This window comes from Dendropsophus ebraccatus, chromosome 2, assembly GCF_027789765.1.
Source record: "Dendropsophus ebraccatus isolate aDenEbr1 chromosome 2, aDenEbr1.pat, whole genome shotgun sequence".
Lineage (NCBI taxonomy): Eukaryota > Metazoa > Chordata > Amphibia > Anura > Hylidae > Dendropsophus > Dendropsophus ebraccatus.
Window position 1 is genome coordinate 139,035,241 of NC_091455.1, and position 12,183 is coordinate 139,047,423.

The 12,183-nt window shown below is 41.1% G+C and overlaps 1 protein-coding gene across 5 annotated transcripts in view; it reads left to right on the forward strand.

Annotated features, from left to right (window-relative positions):
• Positions 1–12,183, forward strand: part of HECW1 (HECT, C2 and WW domain containing E3 ubiquitin protein ligase 1) — a 270,057-nt gene that overhangs the window by 108,499 nt on the left and 149,375 nt on the right. For 3 of the 5 annotated variants that reach the window (XM_069960326.1, XM_069960324.1, XM_069960325.1), the window contains one exon: positions 5,363–5,420. The exons of the other annotated variants lie outside the window; for them this stretch is intronic. In XM_069960326.1, coding sequence (XP_069816427.1) covers positions 5,394–5,420 — 27 coding nt within the window. In that variant the 5' untranslated portion in view covers positions 5,363–5,393. The remainder of the gene's footprint in view (positions 1–5,362; positions 5,421–12,183) is intronic. 5 annotated transcript variants of the gene reach the window in all.

Genomic DNA, 12,183 nt, shown 5'->3' on the forward strand with positions numbered 1-12,183 from the left:
TCGTTTAAATAGCAGATAACGATTGACGACCGAATGAGAATTCGTTGATCGTTTAATAAGACCTGGACCTATTTTTATCGTTGCTTGTTCGCAAATCGCATTGAATAAGATGTCGTTCGGTCGTTGGCAGTAGTGACGAACGCAATAACGATGACAAGACGACCGCAAGAAAGATCATAAGTAACAATTATTGTTCCATGTAAATGGGTGAACGATTTCAGGTCTTTCGCAATAGCGGTCGTTTTGATCGTTTATCGTTAACGTTTATGCGAACGATAATCGTCCCGTGGAACAGGGCCCTAAGGAAGACGGTAGCTTTCTTACCTTAATCCTCAACACTGTTTTCCTAAAGTCCTGCATTTTATTAATACTGTGATCCCCTAAAAATACAACTTTGATTGGTTCTTGGAAGACCACTGTATGTTGAAACTATTGTATGTTGAGTCCATAATTCTATGGAAAACTTGTATGTAAAAAAACAAAACATAAAAGACTAAGGAAAATAAGCACAAAATAGTACAGGTAAATTCAATAGAATTTATCAATAGAAGTAATAATATTGTCTGAAGGCAGCCGTGTCATTAAATAGATGGCTGCTAATAATGATATTTTCCCAAACTGGGAACATAGCCTGTATCTTGTTTTTTTCCATCTGAATTACTTTTTCTGAGGCTATGTTCACGTACAGCAAATTAAAGCAAAATACAACAACAAAATAGGCATGAATTGCGGACGTATGTTGAATCCAGTAATGTGCTACGTTAAAGTCTATTGAAATGTATTTTTACACATGTAAGCACATACGACTGCTTTTTTATAGACTATAATGTAGCACATATTTAAATGTAAAATTTTGCTACATTTTGTACCTATTTTACTGTCATGTTTTGCCTTTTCTATTACTGTGTGTGAACATAGCCATAGTCTACGACCTCTCTATGATTATATTTTTAGGTCTATATTTAGTTAATTTACTATTTGGCCCAGCAGTCTTTTACTCCAAAATAGTGAAATATTTTTTATACCTTCATATACAAGCTTGACATGACTGCAGTGTATTATTTGACACAATAGTTTTTCAGTTATTTTATTTTTCCTTGGCTTATCACCTAATTAAATACATAATGCCACTGTGTTTTTCCCTGTTCTAGAAGTGCTAGAAGCATATATGTTATCCTAAAGGGTTTCCTATGAAAGGACCAGCATACACTGGTGTCTTTCTGACATTTGACTACCTACCTATTATTTTGTCTCTTGTAAGCAATGCATTGCTGATACTTTATCTTTGGATATGTCCCATGATGTATACTGCATGGAAAGCTAAAAGAGATATGCAGGCGCCATAGGGTGACATCCGGAAGAAAGGTGGTGAAAACAAAGGCAATTGGATTTGCTCACCTTATGATGTTGTACTCAGAGCACAACATCTAAAAACGCTCTCAGTGAAGAGAATGATGGAGGTCGGAGCAGCCACATGGTTTCTAGATTGCTGGGATCCTAAGCCACTAGGTCCCAACAGGAGATGCAGAGTGGTGGGGTGTCGAGTCCCCGCAGTTGGCAGCGGTGGTCGTAGATGAAACCTTGACAGGCTCTGGCCGACAGTAGATATGGGACAAAGTCCAAAGCAGGTACTACTAAGACAAATAAATGTGTTTTTAGTAGTAAGTGCTTTGGAACCTGTCAACGTTTCATCTACATCCACCGCTGCCAACTGCAGGGACTCGACACCCCCCAACTCTGCATGATTTACACTGCAACATTACCTTTCAGAGCACAGATAAAGAACATATCAAAGATTACATATCAAAGCTTCGCTGCCTCAACTCAATGGGAACTCTGGAATTGACAGTACAGAAACTATAGAGAAAATATATGACATTACCTGAAGTATGCTACTTGACATAGTTATTTAGTTAGTCATATACTCAGTTTTAGATATTTAGGCCCAAGTGCATGAAAGGGTGTAAAATAACCACTGGTGTAGTCTGCCCACAGCAACCAATCACAACTCCTCTTTCATTTGACCAGAGCTGAGAGCTGAGCTGTGATTGGTTGCTGTGGGCAGTTTATACCAGTCTATATTTTACGCCCTTTGATAAATCTTTCCCTTAGCTTCTAATGGTGCTTTTAGACGGAACGATTATCGTTCGAATTTGCACAATAGCGATCGGATTCGAACGATAATCGTACGTGTAAACACTGCGAACGATCAAGCGACGAGCGATAAATCGTTCATTTTGATCTTTCATGTTCTAAAATTGTCGTTCGTTCGCAAAAAAATCGCAGATCGTTCCGTCTAAACAGTCGTTCACCGATTTACCCTATGTGTGAGATAGGCTTAAGCGATCACAAAACGATTTTTCCGTACGATGCATCGTTTCGTCTAAACGCTGATCGTTTTAAAAACATTGTTCATTCAAAATCGTTAATCGTGCGATCGGGCGAATTATCGCTCCGTCTAAAAGGACCATAAGATTACATTTAATTTATTTGATTTATCCCGTTAATGTATGATATGTATGAATAATGTAAAAAAATAAACATGTACAAAACTGAACATATATATGAGAAATAGAAATGGATAAAAGTGTAGATGGCTTGTTTCCATGGCAACAACATAGCTCTATAGAATATATTTATTTTAAGAGAAAAAAGCACATGGCTATTAGAACAGGCAGAGAAGCAAGATAGATAGATAGATAGATAACACAAATTGCGCAGCACTCTGAGAAAAGAGCTTTGCCCGGTGCCGTGGTCAACACCCCGATCCACAGGTGTCTATATAGAAATCCAAAAAGTAACTGCAGCACACGTGTGCTGCAGTTACTTTTTGGATTTCTAGATAGATAGATAATAGGAGATAGATAGATAGATAGATAGATAGATAGATAGATAGATAGGATATAGATAGTGTATTATGAGAACAGCTATAAAATGATTTAGTCTTAATTATGTCAAACCTTCTTTATTTCATGTAATTTTCACATTTTGTGTGATTTATCTATGAATCCATTTAGAAATGTTCTATTTGGAGACAGTCATTAAGTAGTTGGCATCTCCTTGTTAAGCAGCCAGTACTATTTAGAAACCTTTCGCCCAATAACTATTCTTTCCTGCTCCTAATTATATACGCAAACTCATCTCTGCTGAGCCTACTTGTATTTCAAATAGAAATGGTGGAAAGTTGTCAGACTTTTCTGGCAGCATTTTATCTCCTGCCCAGATATATTAATATGGCGATCCACACCACCCCCACCGCCCAGCATGTATTGTAAGCGGGAGTGTTAACACACCCTATACAATAGATAGCTGGTACCATGATAATTTTTCACATACTTGGGTATGGTTAGCAGGTAAGTAAGTAGAAGAGGGGTGCAGTTGTGCTAAAGGAAATAAGGGGATGTCACAAAACTAACTGACTAACTGACTGTGGTGCCACTTAGCATGTTGGGAAATGAGAGATACTGCATGTTGTAAAGTGACAACTCCCTGCCTATGTTTAAATTTTTTAAATGCATGTATGATGACTGAATCCTTAAGAACACATTTAAAAAAGATACGAAGTGAGGCCAGAGTTTGTTTTTGTGCAGTATGTCGTTTGGTATACTCTGATCATGGCCAGAGACTATATTAGATCCTGTGGATTCAGCAATTAAAAAAAATAATCATGAAACTATGTGGTATACTTTATTTATTTTTATTTCTGACATATGTATACAGAATGCAAAATGAGTAAATAGCTGAACAAAACCTTAATGGGAATCTGTCAGCGCCCAGCTCCTACATGAGGTGCTGACAGTGTGCCGTAGCTGGCAGTTCCCTCGTGACCATGGTGCATTTTGGTAATTTGTCTGTGCAGTGAATTATGCACAATCCTACTGTAATAAAGTGTCAAAGCATTGTCTTTGTCACACTCTGGCACACCTCACCACTCCTTCCTCCTCCCTCTTAGGCCCCGTTCCCACTGAGGAATTCCGCTACCTTTCCTCAGTGGGAACGGGGCCTTATTCATGAATAATCAATGCTGCCCAGACTCCTGCTCTCTCAGCTGTCAGCCAGTGTCTTTGATTGCAGATCAGTCCTCTGTAGGCATTTTATGTCTAAAAAAATCTCTCAGCCACAGTTGAATATCTGAACCGAATGTATTGGAGTTGTGGTCTAGGGGTAACTCACCGGTCTAGAGAACAACAGCAGTTCAACTATAGCTGGGAGTTTCTTTCAGACATAAACTGCCCACAGGGGACTGATCTGCAATCAGACACACTGGCTGACAGCTGAGCGAACTAGGGGACTGCCTGCTACAGCACATTGTCAGCACCTCAGGTAGGGCCTGGGAGCTGGCAGATTCCTTTTAACTGTATTAGGTGCACTATGGACTATCAGGTTTGTTAAGCAATATAATGTCTCAGTTTATTTACGTTGTTTGTTATTTTTCCCAACAACACAGTAAACCTGAGATAACATCAGGATCCATGATACTCATAATGATAATGAGCGGATTGAGTATTCCACTAAGTTATAATGGTTTATATCATTTAATATCTTGTAATCTAATATTATCTTCCTAGTACTATAATTGCATTCACTCCTTAATACTCTCACATGGCTATTAATGAAATATTTCAGAAATTTCGAGACTGCGTTTCAGTAATAACTTCATGAAATATGATGGTAGGTATCCAGGAAACAGCAATGTCACATGGACTAAATGTTTCCAAAGATAAGATCCATTCTGGTGACAGTAATGTAAAAATAACTATATGAACAGAAAATACACCTAAAGAAAAGCCATTCAAAAACACTCTATACAAAGTTTTTCCCTTAAGCAATTCTTGCTTTTTGATACAGCAACATTCTGGTGGGCCTTTGTTTTCAGCTATCTCTGCTTCACTATTGAAACACATACATTTCTGCCATAATTCTATAAATAAATAAAGCATAATACGTAAGTAATGCTGGTTGTTTATACAAAAACTACGCCATTCTTGTCCATTAGCCGTGACTTCTATTCCAGGTACAGCAATAATAAGGTCTGGTATTATACAGCTGGGCTGGTTCTGGACATAACATAAGAGACTATACTCATGGGCACAGAGGAGGTCACAGTTACATTATTATCCCTTGTTCATCTACATATATGTGCAAAGATTTGTTCACAGTCATTTTTATGTATTCCAAGCTCTATAGCTGGTTATGATAACAAAGAACTATACATATACAATGTATACAATGTGACTGTTAATAAATATAGGATTTCCTTCTAAATGGCTTCAATTAATGGCTATTTCATGCTAAAGTATTATGCATTATTTTTAATGTATTGGGACTATTGCTGAGTTAATCTCATTGGACTTTTCTCTAGGAATTGATGTGCTTGCAGTTGGCGGGTCATTATGCTGCTGCACCTGTGTAGTGTTAAGGTCAGTGTGTTTTTATGATTATAAATCCCATCCATGCCATTCCATTATAAATCCACTAATCATTCATAATGGAATGTCCCATAGCCCAACTGGCCTTATGTACTGATCAATTCAACAACACCATCCCATTTCTAAACAAGGCATCCATTTTTATTGCATGACTCTCCAAGAGCAAATGTAACTATCCTTTGGTAAAAAAAAAAAAAAAACAGGATAAGAAGGTATAGCAACATAAAAACATTTCTATAAAAGAAGTCTTCAAATATAACTTAAAGGGAACCTTTTAGCAGCTTTTTCACAGCTTTGATGTAGGTCATTTAATACCCATTCTATGCATGACTATGATATGTGTACCGTAGCATGTTGTACTGTAGCATGTTGTGGTCTATGTAAATATCTATAATATTAAACTAAAAATGTCTTTATGTCCCAGTTACCCAAAACAAATGTATGCGAGGTCCCACATTGTAGTAATCTTAAAGGGGTTGTCCAGCGAAAATCTTTTTTTTTTTCAAATCAACAGATATCAGAAAGTTATATAGATTTGTAATTTACTTCTATTAAAAAATCTCAAGTCTTCCCATGCTTATCAGCTGTTGTGTGTCATGCAGGAAATGTTTTATTTTCAGTCTGACACGGTGCTCTCTGCTGACATCTCTGGCCGAGACAGGAGTTCTGCCTTGGTTATATATGAATCCCCATAGAAAACCTCTCCTGCTCTGGACAGTTCCTGTCTCGGCCAGAGATGTCAGCAGAGAGTACTGTGTCAGACTGAAAATAAAACATTTTCTGCATGACATACAGCAGTTAATAAGTATGGGAAGACTTGAGATATTTTTATAGAAGTAAATTACAAATCTATATAACTTTCTGACACCAGTTGATTTAAAAGAAAAAGATTTTCGCTGGACAATCCCTTTAACCTCTTAAGGACATATGATGTACCCGTACGTCATATGTCCTCATTAGCACTTCAAAGCGGGGCCGCGCGGCCGTGCCCGCTAATTAGCTAATCGGAGGCAGCTGTCAAAGTTGACAGCTGCCTCCGATTACCGGAGGCAACCGTTCCCTGGTGTCTAGTGGGGGAGATCGCTCCTCCGGGACGTTGTCCCGGAGGAGCGGTCTCCGTTACTGATGCTGGCCGGGGACTCGTCCAAGATGGCGCCGTCCCCGGCAGCAGCCGGAAGTAAACGAGTGCCTATCTCATTGATCTCTGCAGCATATCTATGCTGCAGAGATCTCAATGAGAGATCAAAGTATATATACTAGAAGTCCCCTAGGGGGGCTTCTAGTATATGTGTAAAAAAAAAAAAAAAAGTGTTGTTTATAGTAAAAACCCCCCTCCCCTAATAAAAGTCTGAATCACCCCCCCTTTTCCCAGGTTTTAAATAAAAGTAAACAAATAAATAAATGAATAAACATGTTTGGTATCGCCGCGTGCGTAATCGCCCGAACTATTAATTAATCACATTCCTGATCTCGCACGGTAAATGGCGTCAGTGCAAAAAAATCACAAAGTGCAAAATTGCTCATCTTTGGTCGCATCAAATCCAGAAAAAAATTAAGACCCAAGAATAAAATCGCTATAAGCCTGGGAATGGAGCGGTTTTAAGGAACGTATATTTGTTAACAATGGTTTGAATTTTTTATAGGCCATCAGATACAATATAAGTTATACATGTTATATATCGTTTTAATCGTAACGACTTGTGGAACATGCATAACAAGTCAGTTTTACCCCAGGGTGAATGGTGTAAAAACACAGTTCCCCCAAATAAAAGAAATGTGGTTTTTTTTTCAATTTCACCACACTTTGAATTTTTTTCTGGTTTTGTAGTGTACCAAATGCAAAAATTCAGCCTGTCATTGCAAAGTACAATTAGTGACGCAAAAAATAAGGGCTCATATGGGTTTCTTGGTGGAAAAATGCAAGTGCTATGGCCTTTTTAACACAAGGAGGAAAAACAGAAAACGCAAAAACGAAAATGGGCCCCGTCCTTAAGGGGTTAAGGGTTCATCTCTTCAGCCTCCCTGTTATCCCCATACGAACAACCAAAGCGTTGTGCTCCCCATGTTATCTTATATAGCATCCTGTAACATGAGTATAGTACTTTTTATAGAGAAGACAGTGACGTGAAAGCAAACATCTGGTCCCATTCGGTAGCTTGTCTCAGTGCTTGCCTAGTTCCAGGCTTGGTTTGTCTCCTGGTGCTGGAATTCTTGTATTCTAACAGCATGGTGTTAAAGAGTTGGGGCCTAGATCATCCATTCCCTAGGCTTGCAGCGCCTTTTTCCCGCCTTTGTTCTTTGTCAACATGCCACTGGGCTGGATATTTATAATCAGCAGGCCTAGGGCACAGATGCTCTAGGTCCCAACTCTTTAAACTGCGCCGCCGGAATAAGAGTGGGTTCACACATACCATATCCTCAGCAGATTTCACACTGTTTGCAGCTAAATCCAATGCGGATACAATCCCTGTAATTTTCAATAAGAGTACATACTCACGGCGGGATTGTCATTCCACTGAGTATGTAAATGCCGGCCCCCTTAATGTCCTGCCCCTGCAATCTGTCACAGATTTTACTTGTGCAAATCTGCAGGTAATATCTCCAGCTTTAGGCTATGTTCACACTTGGTTTAACAGCGCCCTCTGCATAGCAATGGACGCTGTCAAACATCAGGTACATAGTCAGGTACATTATTTTAATGTGTTCACACATAACGCTGTGTGAATACAGTGAGCGGCATTGCATTGACTTCAATGCAATGCTGTCCCTGCAGTGAAGAACGGACGCTGGTTCCATGGCGCGGATTTGGAACACCACTGTTGGAGTTGTAGAAAGTTAAGGAATTATTGGAAGGGGGTATTTAGTAGTATTAAAACTATTTTTGATGTGAATATTGAGGACGATTATGCATGTGCACTGCTGGGTTATATAGAAATTCAGGGAGATAATGTATTAAAGGGAGTGGTATATAAAATTCTGTTTGCTGCACGAATGATGATTGTTAAAAAGTGGATATCACCAGAACCCCCAAGTTTGAAAGAATGGAGGGATCTAGTAAACAACATTTTGAGATACGAAGTCTGGCATAATAAGGGTAAAAAGAGTGGGCCAAAAGTAACAGAGCTTGTAAAGAAATGGAACAGATACTGGAGAACTCATTGCCCCTAAGATATGGAAAAGTGAACTGTGGTGTTGTTTTTGTTTTTTTCTTCTTCTTCGTTTCCTCTTCCTCTGGCGATGTGTGTGTGTGTGTGGGGGGGGGGGTTAGAGGAAAGGTTTGGGTTGGTGAGGTAAAAAACAAAAGGAATGCTGTGTAACCGGAGGGGATGTCCCCTGGATGCCCGAGGACTAAAAGGAAGGAGGGGTTAAAAGGTATAGTGAGTGGGTGGTCTCGCTGTCTCCCCTGGTGGTTGTGCCTAGGTCGGTGGGGTTTAAATGTGGAAGTGTAAAAGCAAGAATGATTAGAATTTGTTGACTACTTAAAGGTCCCCTAGCTAGGGGTTGCACAGCTGGCATCAAAACCCAAGTAAGAAGCCACTCCCGGGGGGTGAATGGGACTGGATCCCACAGTGGCAAGTCCGGAAAATCATGGGCGCCAATTGTAAGGGGAGACCAGTAGAAGGAGCAAGTCCTGCATAATAAATGGGGAGTTGGCTCCTGGGATGATTGTGTTGAGTGTCCGCGGGTTCGGGGGGAGCCTGTCTTCTTGAGAAGGGGATGGGTCTTCTCGGGCGAACAGAGAAGTGTACAAGGAAGGATGTGTTCCCGGGAGTAAGAGATGTAGCTGGAAGTGGTGTAGTTAATGGAGGTTAAAAAAAAAAATTGAGGTGTTAGAAGAAGGTTGTTGGATGGAGAGGTTGTAGAGCTGGTCTGGGCTGACCCTAGGGAAAGACGGCGAGAATAGGATAGTGATACAAGTAAGGGGTGGAGGGGTAGTATCATAGAGGGTACAGATAGTGGTAGATAAAAAGGCAACCCTAGGGGGCATCCCCTGGCGGGATATTATGCGGAATGGAATGGAAGTATAAAGATAAAGCAAGACTTCTACATTGGATGAGTCCTCACCATTTAAGGGGTTAAGGGAGGGATAAGGGGGGGGATAAAGGGATGGGTAAGGGAAAAAATAAAAAAGAAATAATAATGCATATTATGTGTGATGAGATTGTATAATGTTTTGTATGGAAATAAAGAATATTATAATAAAAAAATAAAATTAAAAAAAAAAGCCACAAGGCCTAAAGTATATTATAATATTGTGCTTGTAATTTGAATTGTTTTTGAGGAAAAATGTCGGCTGTCCAAAAAGACGGGGAAAATATTGCCAATAAAAGACATTGTTTTATAGCCTAAAAAAAAAAGTATTAAAAAAAAGTATTAAAAAAAAGATAACTACTTTAGATGTGGCTGCTGCTGTCATGTTGTTGCCTGGAGAAAAAGACAAAAACAAAACTTTTCCCCCTTTGGTTGAACCCACATGGATCAGAACTGATATAAACTTTACCTGCAGATTTGCAGCAGCATTTTCATACGGCCGGTGTTTGTAAAGATCATCCCGGCTGGTACTGCATTACCTGCCGGATGATCTTCCTTTGTACTGATATTGGATGTGGGTGCATCTGCGTGAGCCGGCATCCCAATTCACCATAGTCAACAATGGAGCGTGCGGCCGGAGTCACCCGCTCCATTGTGTGACTTGTCAGGCTTGTGCAGCCGCTATTCAATGAATTGCAGCCGCACAAAACTGAGATGACATTTTTTCGTGAGGCCGATAGGAATCCCGGCCAGAGTGAATACTATGGGGGGAGGGGGATTTATGAAGACCAGCATACAAGTACGCCAGTGTAAAATAAGGCCCCGCCCCCTTTCCTCCGGAAGGATTCACTAAGAGGTGCGCGCCTCTTAGTGAATCTGGCTGGCCGGGCGCCAGAATCTGCGCCTGGCATACTAAATTTCAGGTTGGGGGTCTCTTTCTGTGCTGCACATGTAAAGAATGCAACACATGATTGCATTTATTATTAGGCCATGTTCACATGTTGTATAAGACCGGCCGTTCCGTGACCCATCCGGCTCACGGAACGGCTGGTGTCATGAAAAGATTATCTTTAGCGCAGCTGATTTCGGATGCCTCCGAATTCCCCACTGCACACAATGGAGTGTGCATCCGAAGCCGCACGCTCTATTGTGTGAACTGACAGGGTTTTCTGTGGCCGCTATTCATTGAATAGTGGCCACAGAAAACTGACATGTCAGTTTCTCGCGGCGCAGCTAAGGATCCCGGCCAAATTGTATGCCATGTGTATACACTCCAGCTGGCATTCCCTCAGCCTTCAGCACAACGTACTGTAAGTTCCGTACTAATCACAGCCATTGCAACAAAGGCACCTGTACCACTCTTGTCCATAGACTGCATTTGGTTTTGCAGTGCAACCCCATTGAACGAGAAACAAAGCAAACCCTAAGGCTAGGGAAACACAGTAATTCCTGGTTGTGTGATCAGGAACCACCATGTCATGCTATTTGGTAGTCCACCTTTCATTTAAGTGAATGGGCACATTGTCACTCACAAGTTGCCGAAACTTGAGTGAGTTGCACAACCCGGCTATGTCTATGTCAAGACAAAATTCATCCATTGTTCTTAAAAACAAATGCTTAAGGCCTCTTTCACACATCAGTGTGAGTTTTTCCTGTCAGGAAATCCTGATCAGGAGACCTTAAAAGGCTTCAGGAAACCGTCAGAAAAGCATCAGGATTTCCTGACAGTAATCAGTTTTTATGTTCAGGAAACCATCAGTAGTGTCTTCAGGATTTCCGGAAGCGCATGAGGAAAACATTCAGATTTCCTGATGTGCATCAGGAAAGTATCAGGAAAGGGAGTTCGTTTTTTGACATTTGTTTGTGTCAGTAATGTGTCAGTTGTTTGACATTTTTGTGCTGACTTTTCCTGTTTTACATCTGGTTTTATCAAATCTGGCCATTATTTCTCGATAACAGCCACAAATAATAAACATGCTCATTATTTGAATTGCTGTTGGAATTAAAACTTTTCCGTAGACCTTCATATCACACATTAAAGGGAACCTGTCACCCCCCGTGCCGGGGTGACAGGTTCCCGACCCCCCGTTAGAGACCCCTATACTTACCTCATCGCGCCGGGTCCCGCTTCTGAAGATGGTCGGGTCCCGGAGATCTCAGCCGCCGCAGCCCGGCGCGCGCGCTGAGAGATGAGTCCAACACTCATAGAGAATGACGGAGCGCTGGACTCTCCCGTCATTCTCTATGAGTGTTGGACTCATCTCTCAGCGCGCGCGCCGGGCTGCGGCGGCTGAGATCTCCGGGACCCGACCATCTTCAGAAGCGGGACCCGGCGCGATGAGGTAAGTATAGGGGTCTCTAACGGGGGGTCGGGAACCTGTCACCCCGGCATGGGGGGTGACAGGTTCCCTTTAACAAAGGGAATCTGTCAGCATCTAGGCCCTATCCGAGGTGCTGACAGTGTGCTGTAGTTGGCAGCTCCTAATGAGGATGTTACCTTTTGATGATCTGTCTGTGGAGTGGATTATGCACAATCTTAGGTCTCCAACTGTAGTGAAGAGTCAAAGAGGAGTTATGGCTCAGCATTTGTGCCACACTGTGGCATGACTCACCCCTCCTCACTGCTCCCTCCTGCTGTTAGCCAGTGTCTTCCTACAGAAGAATGATCTGCAATCAAATATTGTTGGATCTCCATGCCTTACTTTGTCTAGAGACCAATAAT